This window comes from Kwoniella botswanensis, chromosome 1 (genome assembly GCF_036426115.1).
Source record: "Kwoniella botswanensis chromosome 1, complete sequence".
In the NCBI taxonomy this organism is placed as follows: domain Eukaryota; kingdom Fungi; phylum Basidiomycota; class Tremellomycetes; order Tremellales; family Cryptococcaceae; genus Kwoniella; species Kwoniella botswanensis.
In genome coordinates, this window is record NC_088599.1 from 5550989 (window position 1) to 5574036 (window position 23048).

Consider the following 23048-nt stretch of genomic DNA (forward strand, 5'->3'; position numbering starts at 1 on the left):
GATCTGGAAGCGTTCAGTATACTTTGATGAATCTGTACATTGACATCACATCATCGTTTCATGCAAAACATGCCATGTCATTATACAATCTTATTTCTTACAGATGACTATGATACTTCCTCTTCCTCGTCCTCTTCTTCAGTCTGCAAAGTTGCCAAAGCGTCCCTACGAAAACACGGTTGGATCAGTATTTTACAGTCTCCATCCCTAGTCGCTTAAACTCACCTATACCCCTTCTTGACCATCTTGATCGCATGAGGCTTGTACTTATTGTTCTTATTCCGTGTTTTACCCTAATTAAGATATAAACCATATCAGATCTACGTCTACATTATTACAAGAAAGTGCAACATAAACTTACGGATAAATACAAGGCGTCTAGTGCTGGTACATGAAACCAAACAACAATCAGCATCCGTTGACTTATGGTCATATCGCAGAATATTTTGGAAGTAGAATTGATCCCACCTTCGTCAACACCCAGTAGATCCAACTTATCTTCCATGACCCAACCGTAACTCGCACTATTATCGAAAAAGTTGACCAACCATACCTTCTTACCCGCTGCTTTGGCTGATGCCCTCTCTCTAGCTTCGATAGCAAGTACGTCGGAGGGTACTCCCTCAGGTTCATTCGGGTCGACAACCATAGCTGGGAAGTATGGATATGTGTGGACTGTTTGGTAAAACAGACCAATCCGTACATCATCAGCTTTACTTTAAATGTTAATGCGAGATGAAACCTCACCTTTAGCCCAGACTACATATACAAGATGAATTGGGAGTCTCGTTAGCGTCAGCTGAGTGCCAGTCCTGCCCTATGGGTCAAGTCGACTCACCAAGTACACCTGGTTCATACTGTGCCGCATCTTTTTTCAATTCCTGCTTAGTCTTGGTGGGTGAGACAGAGACAGTTTTCACTTTGCTTTTACCGTTACTTCTCGCTTTGCTAGGACTAGACTTATCATCTTCTTTCTTCGGTTGTTCGACCTGCTCAACCTCTTCAACGTCTTCAACCTCCTCGACATCCTCAGATATCTCCTTATCATTCAGATCTTGAGGTATAGGCGTCATCTCCTCGTTATCTTCATCATCATGAGTATCCGTGTTTCCCGCACTCCTAGTTGTTCTCGCTCTCTTCGACTGCCTCGGTGATGTAGTTTCCTCGTCCAAGGGTGCTTTCCGCTTCTCACCTTGTTCAACCTGCCTTGTAGTCTTCCGAGGTGTTGGTACAGCTGAAGGTGGCGGCGAGGATAGATCACTTCCACTGCCACTGGAGATAGGTGCAGGTTCAGTGTGCTGGGATTTGATGGGACTCAATGAGAGACGTAATGTTCGAGGTGTAGCGGAGGCTCGAGCTTTTGAAGCGGCTGTACTAGGTGGTTTACGAGACGAAGAAGCGCTTGGTGCTCGAGCTAACGGTGAAAACGAGTATCATAAGCCATGAGATATCAGAGATTGTTTTACCGAGGCTTTTCACTAACTAAAGGAGTCAGAGGTTCTTTCCGTTCTCTTCCTCTTCATTCCTTCCGGTAATACCCATCCAGTATTGAATCTGGTAAACTGATCTTGAGCCCCCACTTCCTCAATCATGATATCCATCGCCCTTTCTCGCTCTCTTCTTTCTTTATCCGTTAGAATCGGTACAATCTCCGTGCCCACCACACCAACTTGAGATCTGTGTCGCCGAGGGAGAGAGCTGGAGGCTTTGGTAGGTGAGGCCGAGCCTGAAGTGGTCAATGAGACCGATGTCGATGTCTGCGATTCGGCTGTAACTTCTGTCTGGGGTACTACTTCCGACTTCACACGATTTTTACCTTTCCCTTTCTTATTTGAAGCAGGAGTTGTAGACGGTCCAGCAATTGCATTGATCTCTCTCATACTCGTTCTTCTACTCCTAGCATCCAACTCCTCCTTGGGCTCGACAGATGTATGCTTGCTCCCTCCAGCACTTGAGGAAGGTTGTATGCCTGCTTCCTGATTGAACGCGATCTCTGCGGCCTTGGTCGCTCGAGTAGATCTTGAGCCAGCCAGAGTCCGTTCTTTAGCAGCATTCTCGCGATCTTCCCATTTTTGTTTCCGTTCAGCGTGAGATAATGATTTCCTCGGCGCTTTTACTGGCTTGGACGGAGGAGGAGGAATCGGTTCCTTTGGCTTCTCAAGCTCAAAGGAGAAGATGGAACCAAGGTGATCTTGAGTTGGATGATCTGACCCCGAGCATTGTTGTAAGATGGTTGAGAGTACCGCGGAAGTGGCCTCTAGGTCGCCAACGGGCAGAATAACATTCTCCTCCGATGCATGGGTCTGGTATGGTGCACGGGCTGTCTCAGTGATATTGTCCAATTCTGTAAGGATAGGTTCCGCTTCTTTCTTGATTTTGGCCGCTCTTCGATGATATAGATTGTCTTTTGGATTATATATCATCGCATTATCAAGTACAAGCATGATATCTCGCTATAATGGGTCGTAAGCTGAAGTCTGTAGAGTCAAATTTGTTGCACTCACCTTGAAATCAGCTAAATCGACATATTCGTTCTTCTCCAATTTCTCGTCAATCCATAACCAACACATTGGTACCTTGATGATCTCGAAATAGTCCGGTGCTTCCGCTCGATTGACTGGATTTAGGTAGAGACTTTGTCGGTCCAGCCTAAACAGAAGGCTCAGCACGTAACGGCAATACTGAGAAGATGGAGCACTTGCGCTGAAATCTTCTCAAAAGCCACCCTCAACCTCCCATGATAAGGGAAAATAAAGCCATCCACAACATCCTTTATCACCTGGACTTGACGTAACTTCTCTTTCTCTCGCTTTCTGACGAGCTCGGCGAGCATTCGGACCTTTTCAAGATCGTTACGAAGCATTTGTAGGAACTTTGGCAGAAATGTCAGCTGGACCGGAGACCGGACTGCGAAGACGTGACTCACCTTGAGTTTCTGAGCCTTTTCAGTCTCGGTCTGTTGACGCGAGTCAGATGATGCAGTCCATGGCTGTCGAGAAACAAGTAAAGTAAGCTAGCATTCAGTGCCGTATAAAAGCTTACTTACTTCTAAATGCAATCTTTTCAACAATGGTGCACCCCTTCTAGCTTCCCTCTTCAAACTCCAATACCTACACAATCTCTCCACGAAAGGCTGTTTCTTCCTTATGGCGACTTTCGCAACGTAATTCAATACCTTGTCTAAGATCAATCTAGGTATGATAGGTGGACCAGGTCGGAACGATTTTGAATGGGCTTGAGCGGATTTCTTAGTTGTCGGAACGACAGCTGCAGCTTGACCATTAGCAGTCGAAGATCGTCGAGCTTTGTTTTTGGTTTTTGTAGTTTGTTTGGGTATCGTTTCGGAGAATGAAGAGAAGTCTGAGGCAGTATCGGATATTTCTTCCCTCTCCTCAGCCTGATTATGGACCAAAAGTCAGTAGAATGCACGGTTGAAAGCTGTCCGGCAAGCTTACCGGTAGATGTTTATGGCAATAAGCCTTCAACAATCCATCCTGACTGAACGACTTCATACTGGAAAGTAATCCCGCCTGTCGAGCGCATGTTACATGAAAAGCGGTGAAGCAATTCCTATTATCACATTGTATACAAGCTCCCGTCTTTTCTCGACATAGCGAGCAGACCTGAAAGAACGACGTTATCAGCTGACATTCATCAGAAAGGTGTAGATGAGCTTACAAGCTTCCATCTGCTCTTCGGTACACTCTCTACACCTTCTACAGGTTCCATATATATCGCATTTCCCAGCCCAGTCTCAGGTATCCAAATTGCACAAAGTAGATGTGCCCAATGACCTGAAGTGGTTTGCTTGAATGCTCCTCCTTCATTCGGACAGAAAATACAGGACTGAATGGATCGTCAGCTGTTGAAACTATTACATTGCAATATTGAATGAGCTCACCACAGGATTCTCAGGTGAAACGGTACATTTCCTACACAGCCATTGACCTTCAGGTATATAAGGAACACCATAACAATCTATTCATAGCAGAACTCCATCAGCTCATTTCCTCGGATATTGGTTAGGTGAACATACCTTGATGCACGGCGAGGTTACACCCATCACAAAACACTATCGCATTTGAGTTTTCACCTTCACCATCATCACATACAGCACATTTGGAATCCTCCGCAGCGAGGTGTTGTACTGGCTGAGGTATTCGTTTGGACTATCCAATAGAGCATTGAGAATGTGTTAACACAAGGGTGAATGAAGATATTTGCTGGAACTTTGATCAAATACACTTGTTAGGAGTCCAGAATAACTCACCAAGTTGAACCATTCCTTTTCCAATTTGTCCATCAATATCTCAAATACCTCATATGCTATCGCTCCGCTTTGTTCTTTCTTTCTCTCTGCGTTGATAGCGTCCAGCCATTCTTGATCTACGCCGAAATCCATATCAGCCAGTGTTCTCAAACGATGATAATCACTAACCTTGCTCATCCATATCATATTCAACCTGAACCGCCAACTCCGATTCGATAGGTTCTGCAGAATTGTTCTATCAGCTCATCCATGTGAGGCTCATCATGGGCAAACTGACCTATATATCGGATATAATGTTCGGGTCGTTCGAATTCCGAGAAATCATTATCTACTCGACTTTATCAGCTATAAATCCAATTTATGACGAGCAGCTGAAGGTCAAGTAAGATACTCACATCCATACGATCTACTCTGCTCCTATCTCGCAGAAATATATCAGCTGTAATGTACGTATTCAAGACAACATTGCAAATAGCTCACCGAATTGACACCTGCCGGACCGAGTATAGATTGATCATCGGTTATCACCCTGAAAGATACTTTTGGCAAGTCGTGCATGTATGCCTTGTCGGCATTTGACTCGAGAGGCATCTTCATCGGATGTTCATACCGTGGAATATACTCTGAGATGGGGAATGAGTCAATGTCTTTCTGAGCCAGGCAGAGGGTAATCGAGAAAGAAGTCAATGATGATGATAACGGACGCGTTTGATTCAGGTAATGTTGAGAGGTGTGTGAATTAAATGAGAGTGGCATATAAATCCAATGGTTCTTAGGCAGATAAACCATGTACTGTGGATAAGATGCACACGATATGAATCTTTCGATGGAAAAGAGAGAGAGAGAGGAGGTGAGCACGTTGTTGACCTAACCGGTAAGAGCAGGTCTGAAAGCAGGAGCCGATCAAATTCAACTTCAATTCCTTATAGATCTTTCGAGCTGCATTGCGAGGCAGGAGTCATTCGAAACTGAAAACGATCTCGTGATCACTTTTTAACTCTTGAAACGAAAGCGATCTATCCTCAGAAATTAAACATGAAGGGAGAATTAGTTCACGATACAAGAAGTTGTTGATTATTTCACCGTTGAAGGTCGTTGGCACAAATGCAGTCAATTGGTTAATAAAGTGACATGTTCCCGAACAGAAACCAAAAGGTATAGAATCGAAATCAGCCAATTCGCATATTCGAGACATCCTCTTCTACCATTTTCTGGATGATGGCAACGAGGCTGGCTGGTTTGCAAGTTGATTGAAGCTCATTCTCAGATAGTAATTAAATTTGATTTCAATTCCATGCATTTTTGTTATTTTCCGGCAACTTATCACCCCCCTTATCCCATAGGAAAATGCTTTCCTCTCCTTTCTATAATCGTGAAACCCACACCCACACACACAAAGATATAATTAATGATATTACTTTTAATATACTAGATCAAATCTAAGCGGTGAAGTCAGCAACGTGGGCATCGATGACCTTGGCCATCTCTTCTTCGATCTCCTTGGTCAAAACACCACCGGAGAGTTTCTCGAGGAGAGCGGCGTGTTGAGATTTGAGGAGTTCGGTGCTGTTTGATCCATCAACCCATCAGCTACAGAACCTTACAGAGATGCCGATATTTCATTATACTCACAAAGATTTCTCCCAAGCACCAATCTTGTCAACAGGGACTTTATCGAGTTTACCGTTAACACCAGCGTAGATCAAAGGAGCCATGATTTCGGTAGGCATGCTACATAAACAAAAGATGTATCAGTACATGATAACAAGTTTCTAACTAAAGACACTTACGGTTGGTATTGAGGTTGTTTGAGGAGTTCAGTGAGACGAGCACCTCTGTTAAGGAGGTATCGGGTAGAAGCATCCAAATCGGAACCGAATTGAGCGAAAGCAGCGACTTCTCGGTATTGGGCAAGGTACAATTTAAGAGAACCGGCGACGGATTTCATCAATTTGGTTTGAGCGGCGGAACCTACTCGAGATACGGAAAGACCGACGTTGATAGCTGGTCGAACACCCTTGAAGAACAATTCAGCTTCCAAGAAGATTTGTCCATCGGTAATGGAGATAACGTTGGTAGGGATATAAGCGGACACATCACCACCTTGGGTTTCAATGATGGGGAGGGCAGTGAGGGAACCAGATCCGTAATCGGCGTTGAGCTTGGCGGCTCTCTCCAAAAGTCTGGAGTGCAAGTAGAAGACATCACCGGGGTAAGCTTCTCGTCCGGGAGGTCGTCTAAGAAGCAAAGACATTTGTCGATAGGCGACGGCTTGTTTGGACAAATCATCGTAGATGATCAAAGCGTGTCTACCGTTGTCTCTGAACCATTCACCCATGGCACAACCAGAGAAAGGAGCAAGGTACTGAAGAGGAGCGGCTTCGGAAGCGGTGGCAGCGACGATGATGGAGTACTTCAAGGCATCGTTTTGTTCAAGGGTTTGAACGAGCTGAGCAACGGTGGATCGTTTTTGACCAACGGCAACGTAGACACAGTAGAGCTTCTTGGATTCATCGGCACCGTCGTTCCACTTCTTTTGGTTGAGGATGGTGTCAATAGCGACGGCGGATTTACCGGTTTGTCTGTCACCGATGATAAGTTCTCGTTGTCCTCGACCGATCTGGGTAGACAACAAAGGTCAGCAACAAAAAAGATGCATGAGAAAGCAGATCGAAAACTCACAGGTACCAAGGAGTCAACTGATTTGAGACCAGTTTGCATAGGTTCGTGAACGGATCGTCGGGGCAAGATACCAGGAGCCTTCAATTGAGCTTGGGTTCTACCGTCGGCCTTGATAGGACCTTTACCGTCGATGGGGTTACCGAGGGCATCGACGACTCGACCCAAGAGACCAGGTCCTACGGGGACATCCACGATCTGACCGGTTCTCTTGACGGTATCACCTTCCTTGATCAATCTGTCGTTACCGAAGATGGTTACACCGACGTTGTCGGCTTCCAAGTTCAAACACATTCCTCGGACACCTGAAGAGAATTCAACCATTTCTTCGGCTTGAACGTTTCTCAAACCGTAAACTCTCGCGATACCATCACCGATGGTCAAGACTCGTCCGGTCTCTTGGACATCACCACCGACGGAAGCACCGGCGATTCGGCCCTCGAGGATGGAAGAGACTTCAGAAGCGGCTGTGGGAGTGAAGAGAAGGGGATCGGCCGAAACGCGGGTTTAGGTGGTGGGATGACAGTAGGAGAGAGATAGGAGGTGAGAAGGCATATCAGCATGTTGAATCGCGGACAGTAGGTGACAGGAATGGGACGTACCAGGCTTGGCGGTAGCGTAAGTTCGAGCAGCGAGGGGAGCAGCTCTGGTTCTGGCCTGTTGGGGATATGAGATGTTAGCGGGGTGTTTCAAACGATGTATGGTGTATTGATATCCTTTCCAATCTCCCGATGCTTCTCTGTCCTGTGACCATCTCCTCCTATGCTCGACGAGCTAGATGCATTTCCTCCAGACTGATATCCTCTTTTCTCTTTACACCATCTTTAGATCCGTATTCGACTAAATCCCCTTCCCCAAAGACTGTCAAAAGACTCACGCTGGAAGCGACAGCTCCTCTGAGGGTATTCCTAAAGGCGGCACGCATTTTTAGACGAGAGGATGAGTGGTGAGTGTGGATATAGGAGTGGAAGAAGGATTCGGTCTTTCGATAAGACTTTTGTTGAACAAGAGATGAAGAAGTGAGGTGGTGAATGAGTATGAGTATGAGTCTGTCTGTGGTGGGTACGTGGGTGGTGTTGAGAGGTGGTTGGATGCAGCCCACACCACTAAGGGAATCAAGGGAATATGGGATTAACACGGATCGGGGTTATCGGGGTTTCATTTCACAACGATGAGGCGGAATCAAACACAGCGGGGGAATATTCCGATTGAATTTATTGGCATTTATCCGGAGCATGTCTTGGATGAGAAATGTCCAGGATAGATGTCGAGAGATGGAAAGACCCGATATGCACACAGCGTATAGAGACAAACATTGATCACTGTAAATCAGCATCAATCAATCTAGAACGAGGGCGAGGACGTCAGAGTCAACACAACCATCATGCCTCCTCGACCAAGTACCAACATATCGTCTGGTAAGTGAGCCGCACTTTGATACCGATGAGCTGTACAGTACACCGATGGATTGTACCCAGATGAGATAGGAACGACCACTAATTTTGTGTACAACCTTAGCCTTCGCCAGACTCTCCCTCTCAAGGGGCCTTCAGACCACCGCTCCTCTTCCACCACCAACAACTCCGCTCCCACCTTCCGACATCCCCTCTTCTTCTTCTTCAACTTCATCAGCTTTATCCCATCTACCACCTATCCTCCCTTCTTCCTCATCTTCAACAACTCAACCAAACTCCACATCCGAGGCTATATCACTCATATCATCTCAATCAACTTCATCGTCCGGTAGATACGTTATAGCCCGTCTCTATTCACGTAACTACCTCTTACATCCTAAGGATATCTTAACTCTTCCTCAACTTAAACCCATCCAAGCTCCAGGTAGTACTTTATCCCTCACAAAGGTGTTAGAAGTAGGTTCGAGGGATTATGCATTAAGGAGTCAGGCGTCCAACGCAGCGATACTGAAGAGATCAATGGATTGGAAATCCAAAAGATTAAGTAGCTTCGAAGGTATACCTGAAGGTGTGGTAGATTGTAATCTTACGATATTAGAACATACCAAATCACCTTTGGAGAGGATATTGAAGAAAAAGAGAAGGAAGGGATACAAGAAGACGATTGAACATAAACAGGGTTATACCAGGTTGAGAGTTGGGGATATACTGTTGAAAGGAGAGAAAGAGATATAATAATGGCTTACTAATAGCTAGTATCGTGTAGGTGGGTATGTCATTGGATGTATATCTCATATTCGCTAATCAATAAATCACGTCGATCTTGATCATGATGAGATTTGATAATACATTGAAAAAATTAGTCTACGAAAAGGTATCAAGGTATTCTAAGGGATATATTCCATTGAGTATATGTACGCAAACCGTTAACCCAGATTGTCCATATGAACGATTTACTATCTATTACAATCTCAGATTAGTTCCTAAGAAAATGCGAAGATATTTCACTATCTCATCACGTCAAAATCTCTCCTTCACTTCACTTCAAATCTCCACCCGATAATATTTCCTACCTAGCGACCTGCTTTCTAACTTGTCCCACCACAGTTGAGTTGACTTTCGTAGCGAACCTAAGGGAACACAGCGTTTCGTTGAGATGTACCGACAGAGGCGACAGATTACACATCATGAGTGTTTTACTTGAGCCTGACAGTACGAAGAATACTCAATCAGCTCAGTTCTCATATACCGTACATCAAATAACCTTTTTTATTTTCTGTTAACCTTGATGAACATCCAACTCACCACTTAAAGAAGTCTGCAGCAACCTAGTCAAAGTTGAATTCCTATAAGGAACATGACCACCTTCCTTTCCACTTCCCAAAGCACCTATCACATCCGCCAAAGCAGATAGAGATCGGTTTATGTTGATAGTCTCTCTCATCCTATCTTTGTTCTCTCCCGCTCCAGATTTCTCTAATCTTTCTGATCCTGCCAAGTCGACTACATGTGATATTGAAGGAGACAATTAGCTTCTTGGGTACATCGTCGGAAAGGATTCTTTACATATAGTTGGAAAATGGATGTGTTTCCACTTACCAAGGTTCAACATAGCTTCACACCTCTCATTAGTCAATGGATTTTCACCTCTAACTTTCAGCGTAAATACCGAATGGGATCTTGAAGATCGCTCGTTCATCAACGTAGCAGCTACCGCACGTCTACTACTTGCTCGTTCGAGTAAAGCAGATACTTGACGAGGGTTGTTGAGTGGTACTGTATAGTACAACAACAGGCAGAATTAGTCAAATGAGGTGCAATCGCTGAAATGTCAATTTGAACAGTCACTCACTGCTGACTACATCTGTCACGCTTACTTTCCCATCGACAGTTTTGATCTCATGTTTCTTCGAATCGAATTGACCACTACCAAGTAAATCGTTGATCTATCATATCACATTGCACAATCAGTCAGATGACAAAAACGACTGCAATTGACATGACGAAAGACTCACCACTTCATTGTACACTTCCAAATACTGCCCTTCCATCTGATATTTCCATCCTCGGTCTTTCAATCCACTAGAAACGGTGAAGATCATATCGATAGCTCGAGGTATCATACCCGCGTCTTGATCGTTCTACCATCAACCCGACCCATCTGCAAGTCAGCTAACTTCTTTGTTCTCGATACAACGGAGAAAAAGCTTACCTGACCACCTTCCATAGTCCAAGATTTACCGGAACCCGTCTGGCCATACGCGAAGATGCACACCTGTCAAAACAGTGAAATTCAGCTGACTGTCCTTGCCTCAAGAAACTTTAGGATTCCAGCTCACGTTGTATCCATCTAGAACCGATTGGGCCAACATGGAAATCTCTTCGAAGACTTCCTTCTGGCCAGCACGAGGAGCGAATATCTATCGACATATCACGCATCAGCAACGTCGGTTTGGAGGGAAAGGTAAAAAGTCGTCATACTTTGTCAAAAGTGAATGGATATTCCTGTTCTCTCGCTTGTCCAGTCGCACTTTCCGATCTGCTCTTCACTACTATCTGAGATTGACCAGTCTCCTGGGCCGTTCGTTCGTCCCCATAAGCGATCTCAGCAAGAGCTTCAGGCGATGACGATTCATGGGCTATACAAACCACCATAAGCTGCATATTTCGAAAAGATCGAATGGAATAGCTTACCGAGAGCCGGTCTGACACGAGCAAATACTCTTATGTTACCTATATAGTCATCATTTCCCTTCAGTGAACTTTTTTTAGCGGATTGTGTATATCAGACTAACCCTTCAACTCTTGAACTTGATTGTGCAATTTTCTCCTTATCGTCTCAGCAGTTCTCAGCTCTTCCTCAATCTCAGCTATCCGCCTATCTCTTTCTTCCTCAGCTGCTTTGACCTTCCCCACTGCCATTTCCTCAGCTTTCTTAGCGTTCTCCTGACCGACAGCCAATTCAGCTTTCATGGCGGACACGCGCAAAGTGGCTCGTTCTACTTCTGCTTGGACGCTGGTCAGTTGCATTTGCGAAGCTTGCAATTGAGCGGAGAGCGTTATATGTTGAGTGGATTGTTCGGCAAGGGATTGCTAAGAAGGGGGTTATGTCAGTGTATCATGTGTATCAATCACATATAGTCCAGTTCAGTCGGAGTGAGTGATCTAGATAGTCGTATGATTGAATGCTGGACGCAGGCAGGGTCGAAAAGTGCAATTTAAACTCACCTTCAACTGTCGTATCGTCTCCCTCTCCCTACTCAATTCTTCTCTACTATCCTTTAACTCATCTTCCAGACCCCTCTTTTCCCGATCTTTCCTTGCTATCGTCCTCTCCAAATCATCAATCTCTCTCGCATGAGACGCACGCAGAGCCGCGAGTTCCTCAGAAGCTGAAGATAGATCTCTCCTAGCTTCTCTTTCGGTATTCTGAGTGGATTGGAGGAGGGCTTGAAGATCGACTTGGGACATTTGAAGGGATGATACTGGGAGAGTGAGAAGGTTTAATATGGACATCAGTTATAGGCTCGCCGTGGAGAATCGGTCAACTGACTTTTCGCTTGTCTAAGACACAGAGTTGATCGAAAATCAGCAGTGATATCACGGTATGTGAATTTCTCATCACTCACTCTCGTTCCAACAAATCCTTGAAGCCTCCTACCATCCTCTCAACATTCTCAAGTCTTCCATCATGGCTCTGTCCACCTAGAAAGTTAGCTGATAAACACGACCTATGCAGGCTAGCTAACCCACCTTGAACTGTGCAGCACTAGCTACTCCACTCCCTATAGCTGATCTGGCGGTTGACGGACCAGGCAAACCAGGACTAACACCTCTACTAGTAGCTCTTGCACCCGGTCCCATACTTCTCCCTAGCGTACTCTCATTCCGAGTCGTAGTCGAACTTGCGCTGACAGGTGGTCTTTTGGCCACGGTCCCAGCCGTTCTAGCTCTGGTAGTTGCCGATGTGGATGAAGAACCAGCACTGCCTGTACTTCCTGTACTTCCTGTTCTCCTATTTGTTGGTTCTCCGAAAGCTGTTGCAGGTCTACCAGTTGAGGAGGGTTTCTGGACGGCAGAGGGAACGAATCCCCCTCTTTGCGATGATCTCAGCCCGGAACTTGATCCAGATACCGCTCGTTTGACAGATGGCGGAGCTAATGGTGATGAAGGCAGTTTCCTTTTGTTTGCATTGCCAGATGATATCAATGGAGCTGAGCTGAGGGTAGGTATGGAAGATGGTCTGGCGGGTGATGAGGCCAATCGAGGTAATCGTGACATTGGTGCCTACGAGTAGGTAACATAACGTATCAGTCTGTATCCATACCACAATGCATGAGGTGACCGGGTGACATACTAAATTCTCTTGATCCTCAGACATGCTGAGGGTGGTGGTGGTCGCTATGCGATGTGTTGGTCGGCTGTATCAGCTGTATTATCGTCTGCTATGTACGGTGATGTTGTTGTTTGGTCATGGTTTGTTGACATCCCCACTCTCACTCATTCAACCAAAAGGCAGCCGCGTACTTTGATTGCCTCTTTGGGTAATTTTGGTTGTCATCGTTCTGCATCTGAATTGGTTCCGTTTGTGTTGATGATGTGGCAATATCCGATCTTAGGCTGTGTGTTTTGATCTCGGTTACCTCTTATCAGCTTATCAGTCAGTGGTGCATGTAAGTTGCTCTCAACCTTGGCCTGATTTTCATTCGACTCGCTAGTCCGGGTTGGGTTCACATCTACGACCTCATCTTCATTCCTCATCGTGCACCACATAACCTTGACTATATATAGATCACATTGACACACGATTGGACACCCACAGACACCATGCTAAGACGGTGCTCCAACATCCCTCGTTCCGCCCTCAACCTCTCCAGGCCTTCCATCCGAGCATTCTCAAAACCCTCCGCTCCCGTATCAGCTTCCGCTTCTCAGCTATCTACCAAGGAGAACGTCCTCTTCGAATTAGATGTTAAGAAAGTAGGACATGAGATCAGGAAGAGAGGCTTGACTAGCTCCATTGGCGCTGGGAGGGAAGGTGGTATGGATAGGGTAAGTTATCAAGTAACCTTGCATGAGTACATATACAGCGCAGGAACTGATGAGATGGTTCGGATCTGATAGGACACTATCATCAGACTTTTGTACTCTTTGGGATCACGGCACGAAGTAGAAAGATACCTTCGTATCTTCACCCAATCATCCAAAGACGCTTCTCCAGGAGGTGTTCTTCCAGAAGCTAAATTCGCTGTTCTCAAGTGAGTTAATCGAAATCTCCGGGTTATCTCTCCAATAGGAAACCAGACTAAACTCGATTACGGTATAGAATCGGTGGTGCTATCCTCACCAACGAGCTTGACGATCTCGCTCTCTCATTGTCCTTCTTGAATAGACTTGGGCTGTTTCCTATAGTGTTACACGGTGCGGGTCCTCAGCTGTAAGTCTCGCATTTCTCCCTTTTGGATGATCTGCCATCTCACCTCCTTCGGCAGACTAGAGCTGACCTCTTTTCTGCCAGTAACGACATTCTTGAAGCTGAAGGTATCGTTCCAGACTACGAAGACGGTATCCGAATCACAGGTTAGTTACTGGTTAACTTGCAACAATCATTACATTTAGCTGACTGATCTCATTAGACCCCAAAACCCTTTCTATCGCTCGAGTGAGTTAAATTGAGTCATCGCTCTGTATGTCCCAGCATGCTGATTCTGTGTGTAGCGAGTTTTCCTCCAAGAAAACCTCAAGCTTACCACCGCTCTTGAGCGACTCGGTACACGTGCTCGACCCATTCCCACCGGTGTTTTCACCGCCGACTACCTCGACAAAGCCAAATACGGTCTTGTGGGAAAGATCACTCGAGTCGATAAAGCTCCTATCGAAGCTGCTATCAAAGCTGGATGTCTGCCCATCCTCACTTCGCTCGCTGAAAATGCCGAAGGTCAGATCTTGAACGTTAATGCAGATGTCGCTGCTGGAGAATTGGCCAGAGTCCTCGAAGTGAGCCATCCCTGTAAATAGTGCCTGATGGCTGCTGACTGTCCTTGTCCCTCTGAACACAGCCCATGAAGATCGTATATCTCAACGAGAAGGGTGGTTTATTCCACGGTGTATCCGGAAAGAAAATCTCCACCATCAACCTTGATGAGGAGTACGATTCCCTCATGAAGGAATCATGGGTCAAATTCGGTACCAAACTCAAGATCCGAGAAATCAAAGAACTCCTCGATACTCTGCCTCGAACTTCTTCCGTTGCTATCATTTCCACCGGAATGCTCCAGAAAGAACTTTTCACCGATGCTGGTGCCGGTACCTTGATCCGAAGAGGACACAAATTGTACAAGCAACCTGGTGTAGAAGCTGTTGGATCTACTCAACTCCGACAGGTTTTCACTGAAAGAGATCCTGAAGTAATTTCCGGTAAACGAAGTGTTGCTGAGATTTTTGGTGATTTCAAAAACACCCCTACCACAATCTACGGAGATGAGCCTTTAGACGTCGTTGCTGTTGTCTCTCATCCTCAAGGTGAAACTCCCGTCATGACCAAATTCCTCCCCTCGGGTAATGGTATGTTGAACAAGATCGCCGATAACGTCTTTGATACCATCAAGAAAGATCACAAGAGGTTATTCTGGACTGCCAATGCAGATGACGAGAACCGAGCATGGCACTTCGAGAGAGCCGACGGAAGCTTCACTAGAGCCGGAAGATCTTTGTTCTGGTACGGTGTAGCTGATGTCAAAGAGGTTGAAAGGATTATTGAGGGGTTCGAGCAATCCGGTAGAATCGAAAGAGTCTTTTTACCCGTTGGACCCAGTACTCCACCTCACCGATTAGGAGCCACCAGAGCGTTTTCAACTTCCGCTAGACCCTCGCTCGTCAACGCTGCCTTGAACGGTAGAAGAGGATACGCCACTGCTGCAGAGGTACCAAGGAAGAAGGTCGCTCTCATCGGTGCAAGAGGATACACAGGTCAAAACCTCATCTCGTTAATTGACAACCACCCACACTTAGACCTCACCCATGTATCCTCAAGGGAATTAGCTGGATTACCATTGAAGGAATACAAGAAATCTCAAGTTTCCTACTCCAACCTCTCAGTTGAGGATGTCGGTAAGATGGCTGAATCCAATGAGGTCGATGCGTGGGTCATGGCTCTCCCCAATGGGATCTGCAAACCATTCGTCGATGCGATCGACTCGGCAGCTTCAAAAGGTGGTAAAGGAGTTATCGTAGATTTAAGTGCGGATTATAGATTTGAGAAAGACTGGACATATGGTTTGCCGGGTGAGAAAATTTCCGTTTGAAAGAAGTAGAGAAGAAGTTAGGTATAGGATTGTAGATATAAAGAAGAATATAAGCTGAATTAAATTGAATTTGTCATATGCATATGCATTGGTTATGTGAATGTAAAAAATAGAATTATACGGACGTGAAGAATCTAAACGATCAACTAGAATCTCCAATCCTGGATGTTACGCTACCAACACTCAACTGCTCTTGGCTCCTCTCATGCCTCATCTGGACAAATCTCAGATGCCATCGGTCTTTGGGGTATCGGGATTCTCAGGTGCGGGTACGAAATCGGGTGAGAAGGATGAAGAAGGTAGACCCAAGACGGTTCCTAAGATTGTGAGTTCCGTCTTCCGGACGAATTCATCTACCTTAGAAACATTATAGCCCAATCCACCTCATACTGTATCGATGATCCATCCCATGTATCCTACCTAGATATCTTGGTATACTCTGCTTGATACTAACTATAACATGTTGATATAATATAGTCCGCTCAAGATCTCGGTCTTTCAATCAGACCATACACCCTAACCGACCACATCCACGAACGGGAAGCTTCCAATCACCTATCAAGCCTTACCTCTCAACAAGATTTCAAACTCGCTTTCATCCCGAACGTCGCTCCTTGGTTCTCAGGTATAATCTCAGTCCTCACTGCTCCTCTCGACAAATCTTTCAGAGCTTCAGAGATTTTCGAGTTGTACCAGGAGAAGTACCAGAATGAACGATTGATCGAATTGGGAAAGACTGTGCCCGATGTTAGGGATATCGAAGGGAGACATGGTTGGAAAATGGGTGGGGTGCAGGTACACAGTTCTGGAAAGAGGGTGGTCGTAGTTGTAAGTGATCTGATCAAAGCTGATTTCTCAGTGGTGGAAGGAGAGATGGGGGTACTAATGTCGGTGATGCGTTATAGGGAACATTGGATAACTTGCTTAAAGGAGCTGCCACTCAGTGTATGCAGGTAAGTTCTGTTTCTCTCGCCATTACTGTTATCCGGTTGCCACTCTGCAAGCACTTGGGAGGGGTAACTCTTGTTGACTTATCGCAAATTTCAGAACCTCAACAACGCCCTTGGATACGAAGAGCTGGCTGGTATTCCCCTTGACAAACTTTAGCACCGTAGGCGGATGAGACGAGTTATGCATTGGTATCGCGATTGAAAAGGTATATACATTAGATATACAGAAAGCCAAATCCGCATCAAGTGCGTTTAGGATTGACGTTGCCTAAACCCAATCTAGACCATCTTTTCTGCTGACGCTTTTCCGTTCGTTGTCTCTCTCTTAGCTGATTGAACCATTTTATAAAATACAAGGGAGTCATGATAGTGACGCCATCGACGACACTCTTGCTGTAATCACCTGGCTTCTTCGGATCGACGTCGAGATGAATTCGGGTCTGAGGATCTTTTTCACCTGGAATATCCTCGATTCTATCGTAAAATGTGCTGGATGACACTACCAATCAGTGTTGTAACCGTTATTGAGAAGGGAAGATCTTACAATTTCTGAATTTTCACGATCGCTGCTAATTCAGCGCGCTGATCACCGGGTATGCGAGTGGAAATCTTTGCAAATATGCCTGAACCCACTCGATTCGGGCTTAAAATATGGATGATGAGCACTTTGATCCGTTTCGGTCAGTGGACGATAGACTCACGGACCGGTACAGATAGTCTTGAAGTCTTGTAGCTCTTGTGTGATCTCTTGGGAGGTGAGGTTCCCATGAGCATGGTATTGAGCTGTACACATCTCATATATCCGATGAGCGCACTCATGGAAATTCCAGAATGTGCACAACGGAGCTCTGATGTATAATTTCTGTCCAGGATACAGTCGGCTAGTGAGCTGGAAAGACTTGTAAAGACCGCATTTCTGGAAGGCGGGTAAGACATGATAAACTTTCCTGTATCATGTCTGATCAGCTTTCACTCGCATGTCATGACTGCGCCTGTCTACTGTAGCATTCACTTACGCTCCAGCCGACCTCAGACATCCTACCAATTTTACAACGATTGGCTCATCAAGATAGGGTTGAGGTATATAGATTTTGTATTCCCTTAGCAAATGATTGGACGAAGGGCTGATCTCAAGCGAGTCTTGTGAGCTCAAATCTAGTGTCCCAATTGAGGTCCAATACTCACTTGTTTCTGAGACGCCTATCTAAGGTTTCCACCCCCAATTCCAAGCGGGCACGTGAGTGTAAGTATGCTTCATATCCTGGGTGTCTTCCTAGCCAGTCCACTATATCGCCAAGGTAGCCGATTGAGGTTGAGGGGTTATTCGAGCCTATATACAGCTCGATAGTAACTCTGGATGTCAAATATTTTGGATCGACAATCCAACGACCTCTAATCTCCTTCCAAGCCGTTATCAACTTGGCATCCTCGGGTGAAGCTTGGTTGTCTTCATGCGCCGATCTGGCGCTCACAAGCTCTACCTTCTGTCCGGCTGATGGACCAATCTTTGGACCTTCTGTTATTGACCCAGGCACGACACGCTTGCTCGGTTTCTTCTCCTGCTTTGAAGGCGTAGTTTCATGGATTTCAGGTGACCATAGCGCCTTAGGCCGCGAAGAGAGGAAGATCACCGAAGAGGATGCAGAAGATTGTGATTCGGAGTCTTCTGTATCGCAAAGGCTACTCGTACGTTGGTTTTCAGACTTTGAACGGAGTGTATCAGCAGGTATTGGTGAGGTATTATTGTCCAGTATTCCCTTCAACGGCTTGGGACTGGATTCATCGATTAACCCGAATCCTGATTCAACAGCAGCCGCAGGAACAGAGGAGCATCGTTCGGTCTTGAATCTCTTCATGGTATGCGTAGGCTGGATAGAGCTACCAGAATCTTCGTTTGAGAAGCAGGTTGAGGTGTCGTTTGAGTCCGATCCGACACTCGATGATGAGGAGCATGATGAATCCGAAAGTATGGAGGGTGATCGCTTTCGTCGTTGACCCTTTCCGGAATCGGCTTTCGGCATATCTCGAAGTTCGAGAGCTTCAGCACGACACTTCTTCTCGCCCCTTTCGCAGAGCTCTTTGAGGACGAAGTAGTACGGGTGCAGTTTGCGGAAGGTAGCTGTTCACATGTAATTCAATCAGCCCAAGTCCTGAGCTTGCAACTCTTGGATATGGACATTGGACACTCACCTCGTTTACTTGCACTAGGTATATCATCGAAAGAAGTAGAGCTATCTGCAATCTGATACTGTCGCTTGTAATACCGATCTGACATCCTCTGTTTCAATCTTTGTGAAGGACATCTCGTCAGCTCTACTCCGACCTGTTCTGCGATAAAAGAGGAATAGAAGCTAGCACTTACAGATTGACTCTGCAATTGATAGGATTTGATATATGACTTCCCCATGCCGTTGTAGGTCTCCATTCCTTCTCTGATACGTCCCAATTAGCTAGTCCCCTTCGCTCAGCATCTCTCATCCATTCAACCTTCTCGAAAAACTCCATCACTGCTGCTCGGGCGTACAGGTGTCGATCTTTAGGTAGAGTTGAAGAGCGAGGGAAGAAGACTTGCCGATAGTATTTCTCTCCTTTGATGAATTTGAGCAGTTTGAGAGTAAGCTCTGGGCTCCAACTGTGCGTGGTAGAGATAAATCAGTCAAACTGTATTGGAAAGCTGAGTCACTCGTAGACGAGCTTGTCCAAAGGGGGGATCGCAAAGGTAAAAGCTCACCTCACTCTTACTCCTGCGCCGGAGCTGTCTTTCGGCATATTGAGTTCAATCTAAAACGTTTGGGAGAGGTCTGGAAATGGAATTGATGGATATAATTGGTTCTCGCAAAAACGAGCATGAGAAGTGAGAACCCTCGAACATTCCACTACGCTACGTGTCGACAGGTGATCAATACGACCCTACACACGACACACAGATCCTCGTTCAGGGATCATAGCACACAGTACTGTACCCTAAGCTGACATGTCACGAAACTCATGCATAAGTCAATCACACTCTTTTCCACGGCTTGATACGTATAACATGGTTAGTCATGGATATATGTTGTGCATGATCGCATAGCACAAGCCTGATATGTACAACCCTTTCATCACTCATTCTCGTTTCACAACATTCTTCTGCTTAGTGGCGCCACCTTTCCATTCCTTAGCACTTTTCGGCCTGACTTTCTTTCCACGTTTCTTACCTTGCTTCCTCGTTCTATCCGGATTCGATTTTCGTTGGAAAGGCTTGCACTTAGGTGCATGACTCCTCTGGATTTCTAAGTAATCACAAAACCCGGCCGGAGTCATAGGTTTGATGGTCATACCGTTGGCCGCTATGCGGTCTGGTTTTGGATTCATACTGACATGAACCGCTAAATGGTGTTTCCGCTCGGAGCCGCTTGCCACTTGATGTTCACCTATCCAATACTTCTCGGAATAAGCTACAGAGCTGCAAAGAGACATCCAATGAGCGCACACCACAAACAAGTTTACGAAAATAGACAGACAATCCATTCCACTTGGCAAGTTTGTTAAGATTCCTTTTCAAGTTTCTACCGAAAGAAAGCTCAACAAAGACAAGCATACCGTTTCCGGGAGCTCGGTTTCTAGACTAGCTGCATCAGTATCGTCCTCTTCTCAACTTGTATGCATCGTTCACTCACTCTCGCCGGGATCGCTTTAGTAGACGGTCCACTGTTTCTTCGATCTGGTAGTGCTCACTCTCCACGTTCCTACACATGGAGAAGAAGCGAGTAATCCAGACATTGACCGAACATACCTCTACACCCTTGCGGTTATATCTTTGACGTCGTTTTGCGGTGGCTTCTTGTTTTCGCCACACCAAGCGATAGTGCATGCAGCAGTCACGACTGTTGCGGTTCCCCGACTCAGTGAGCATGGATCTGTGTTGATGTCAGCAGACCACATCAACCTGCTTCACGGTGTAAGACTTACCCGCCAGCAGATTCAATCAATGGCTTAAGAAGCGTTGCCACGTAGTCTCCAGGCGGTATTGAGTGAAATTCGAAGCCATAGCCTTCAATCGGCGCTTGGGATAAGCTAAAGTAGATACGATCATCAGCGTTTTGATATGAGTGTAGATTTAATCTCATCGACCCAGTCTGAATGGTACGCTGTATGGCCTCTAATCCTAACTCCATTCGTGCACGGCCCAGAACGCGATTCTTCTGACCGTTCGTCAAGCACTTTTCCATAATGCCTGCTCTTACATCCGGTTTGAGGAGTTCTAGAATAATTTTACCAACTTCCATTTCTTTCTCAAGGATTTCCATAGGCGTTTCCCTCAATTTATCTTGGTCCACAGCTCCATTACGTGTCACAAAAGACAGAATCTCCTGGAAAGAAGCGTTTGACGGAAGCTCATCGACAAATTCCGTGACACGCGGCTTCTCTTCCTCGATTAGCTCTTGAGGATATACAGTAGGCTGTTGATCATCAACATCTATAGCATCCTGCATTCCTCTACCTGGGCCATCTGGTATCTCACTTGTTTGATCCGGCACGGTGTTCTTGATGACAGATCTCCTTGTTTTGCTGGGCTTGGCGAGGATACTTGGGGGTTGCACTTCTTCCACATCTGACGTGGAATTTTCGCCACTACAGGCAGGCGAAGGACAATGCAATGGTGGATCGTGTGACTCCGATTCTGTAAAGCTATCCTGACTATCATCATCAGAATCGGTATTTTCCTCCTGCGACTGCACATGCGAAATGAGCTGGTCGCTGAGTCCTTGCGTGATCGATCTCAGAGGCGTCAGAGCTCTTCGAGAGTCATCTCCCATGTGATCGTCCATCAAAGGAGAAGAATCGGGTACAGTCCTTCTGACCCTCTTGCTTTTCGGGGGTCTTACTGGTGAGCTAGGGGCATCGGATCCAGAGGATGCAGAACCTAAAGAGGAAATAGATATAACAGAGAGGGATCGTTGTCTTCTTTTACTTCTGATGGTGTTTGTGGAGGCGGGGGTTTGGGTGAGAATGAGTGGGTGAGAGTGGCTTGGATCTTCGTCGGGATTGCATAACTTCTTCAGTAAGAAGTAGTACGGAATCTTATCTAGTAGTTCGTCTAATATCCATCATGATCCAGCTTCATTAGCATAACAACCCTTTCGAGGGGGATTCCTTGATTAGAGACGGATATCACATACCTCTTTTCCTCCTGTTCGGTACATCGTCAAATGATCTCCACTCATCTCTTATCCCGTTATCTTCCTTGAATTTCCCACTTCTGAAATGTCTCTTGAGTCTGAGGGACGCAAATCATCGAACCTCAAGAGTCAGTCCGGTGTCTCCTGCAAACATACTGTACATGCGATAGTAAGATGTGAGAGCGTCACTCACAGTACAACCTTATCATACACCGTATCTTTACTATCAATCTTCAACCATTCTTCTATGTTCCAATCGTCCTCATCTAAATCTCTCTTGGCATATCCCAATCTCGCTATCTCTATCATATAATTATCATTCTTGAAGAACAGAGCACAAAACTTCTTAGACTGTTTCAGTTTACCAAGTGCTTGGGTTGACGAGATGGGGAAGTAGGTTTGTAAAGCCACAGAGTCTTCTGATATTGCTTGGAGAAGCTTCAAAACTAGCTCGGGAGGCCAACTATAGGTCACATTTTCATGCTCATGTAAGCATTGGGAAGCTCAACCGTATATCATAACGAGTCAACCGATCGGCGTGTTCACAATCTTTATAAATGGCTCGAAAACAATATAGAGACAGACACTCACCCAACCCGTACTGCCATTTTAGGTCCCATGAGATCTTGAACCTCGAAGTTGCGTTAAGTTAATATATGATACCGAGACTGTAAGAAAGCATACAAAAATGACTGAATGAATCGAATTTTTCACCAAAAAAAATTGAGTAGACCTTGAAGTCGCCTGAATACACACTCAAATACACACAGATGTACCCACACAAGCTCGAGCCTCCGGGTGGCCTTGCCAACTCCCTCCCCTCAGGGCATCATATGCAACCTATTCGACAGTGGTCCTGTATCCAATCGGGGCGATGCGTCCGACTGCGGTGGATCCACAAGCCTTCAGTATGCTGAGATTACACTTGTCTTTCCCAGAGGTATTTCATGAACACATTTAACCATATGACTTGCCCGGTCAATGGATGGTACTTTCAAGTGTTCTAATCTGACAAAGGCGTGTCAGCTTGGTATCATCGACCCGAATACCGCCATATGTTTTGGATCCCCCTTCCAGCAAAGTGGCTTCATGCTCGACGAAGGACAACGTCTACAGAATGCTACATTATCGACGGATTCTTTCACACACCACAAGTTATTGAAATCCACATCCATAGGGGCACGTTCAAAGCAACTTACTGAGTTTCGAGACTTCGACGATGCGTTTGCGGTACTTCTGTCTAGTCCAACTTGCGTCAGCGCAAGATC

The 23048-nt window shown here is 45.7% G+C and overlaps 8 protein-coding genes across 8 annotated transcripts; 2 read left to right on the forward strand and 6 right to left on the reverse strand.

The window, feature by feature from the left end:
* Positions 1-107: 107 nt before the first annotated feature.
* L199_002071 (uncharacterized protein) lies at positions 108-4861 on the reverse strand (the record flags this gene model as incomplete). The annotated part of the gene is made up of 19 exons (XM_064887821.1): positions 108-165; positions 226-293; positions 362-384; positions 469-675; positions 839-1414; positions 1484-2453; positions 2505-2649; positions 2703-2872; positions 2927-2989; positions 3047-3397; positions 3456-3623; positions 3679-3846; positions 3902-3978; positions 4037-4169; positions 4271-4386; positions 4439-4492; positions 4548-4598; positions 4666-4687; positions 4751-4861. The coding sequence occupies 19 exons, from the start codon at positions 4859-4861 to the stop codon at positions 108-110; spliced, it is 3531 nt and encodes a 1176-aa protein (XP_064743893.1).
* Positions 4862-5709: 848 nt separating this feature from the next.
* On the reverse strand, positions 5710-7874 carry L199_002072 (ATP synthase subunit alpha, mitochondrial; the record flags this gene model as incomplete). Its single annotated transcript, XM_064887822.1, has 6 exons — positions 5710-5836; positions 5903-6001; positions 6061-6890; positions 6953-7416; positions 7552-7606; positions 7827-7874. 6 exons carry the CDS (start codon positions 7872-7874, stop codon positions 5710-5712), a joined length of 1623 nt encoding a protein of 540 aa, XP_064743894.1.
* Positions 7875-8333: 459 nt separating this feature from the next.
* Positions 8334-9099, forward strand: L199_002073 (uncharacterized protein; the record flags this gene model as incomplete). Its single annotated transcript, XM_064887823.1, has 2 exons — positions 8334-8367; positions 8468-9099. The coding sequence occupies 2 exons, from the start codon at positions 8334-8336 to the stop codon at positions 9097-9099; spliced, it is 666 nt and encodes a 221-aa protein (XP_064743895.1).
* Positions 9100-9433: 334 nt separating this feature from the next.
* On the reverse strand, positions 9434-11835 carry L199_002074 (uncharacterized protein; the record flags this gene model as incomplete). Its single annotated transcript, XM_064887824.1, has 11 exons — positions 9434-9570; positions 9670-9867; positions 9964-10140; positions 10217-10310; positions 10380-10505; positions 10577-10639; positions 10704-10784; positions 10846-11003; positions 11059-11097; positions 11160-11457; positions 11593-11835. 11 exons carry the CDS (start codon positions 11833-11835, stop codon positions 9434-9436), a joined length of 1614 nt encoding a protein of 537 aa, XP_064743896.1.
* A 154-nt stretch (positions 11836-11989) lies between these two features.
* Positions 11990-12745, reverse strand: L199_002075 (uncharacterized protein; the record flags this gene model as incomplete). The annotated part of the gene is made up of 3 exons (XM_064887825.1): positions 11990-12061; positions 12118-12651; positions 12722-12745. The coding sequence occupies 3 exons, from the start codon at positions 12743-12745 to the stop codon at positions 11990-11992; spliced, it is 630 nt and encodes a 209-aa protein (XP_064743897.1).
* A 446-nt stretch (positions 12746-13191) lies between these two features.
* On the forward strand, positions 13192-16775 carry L199_002076 (N-acetyl-gamma-glutamyl-phosphate reductase; the record flags this gene model as incomplete). Its single annotated transcript, XM_064887826.1, has 11 exons — positions 13192-13416; positions 13489-13622; positions 13691-13801; positions 13883-13944; positions 14001-14026; positions 14083-14361; positions 14424-15648; positions 15782-15993; positions 16146-16496; positions 16574-16621; positions 16716-16775. 11 exons carry the CDS (start codon positions 13192-13194, stop codon positions 16773-16775), a joined length of 2733 nt encoding a protein of 910 aa, XP_064743898.1.
* Positions 16776-16860: 85 nt separating this feature from the next.
* Positions 16861-19387, reverse strand: L199_002077 (uncharacterized protein; the record flags this gene model as incomplete). Its single annotated transcript, XM_064887827.1, has 7 exons — positions 16861-17107; positions 17320-17565; positions 17635-17742; positions 17804-18737; positions 18809-18906; positions 18981-19250; positions 19350-19387. The coding sequence occupies 7 exons, from the start codon at positions 19385-19387 to the stop codon at positions 16861-16863; spliced, it is 1941 nt and encodes a 646-aa protein (XP_064743899.1).
* A 336-nt stretch (positions 19388-19723) lies between these two features.
* Positions 19724-22400, reverse strand: L199_002078 (uncharacterized protein; the record flags this gene model as incomplete). Its single annotated transcript, XM_064887828.1, has 8 exons — positions 19724-20063; positions 20122-20220; positions 20278-20346; positions 20570-20674; positions 20732-21698; positions 21781-21878; positions 21974-22243; positions 22372-22400. The coding sequence occupies 8 exons, from the start codon at positions 22398-22400 to the stop codon at positions 19724-19726; spliced, it is 1977 nt and encodes a 658-aa protein (XP_064743900.1).
* Positions 22401-23048: the final 648 nt, after the last annotated feature.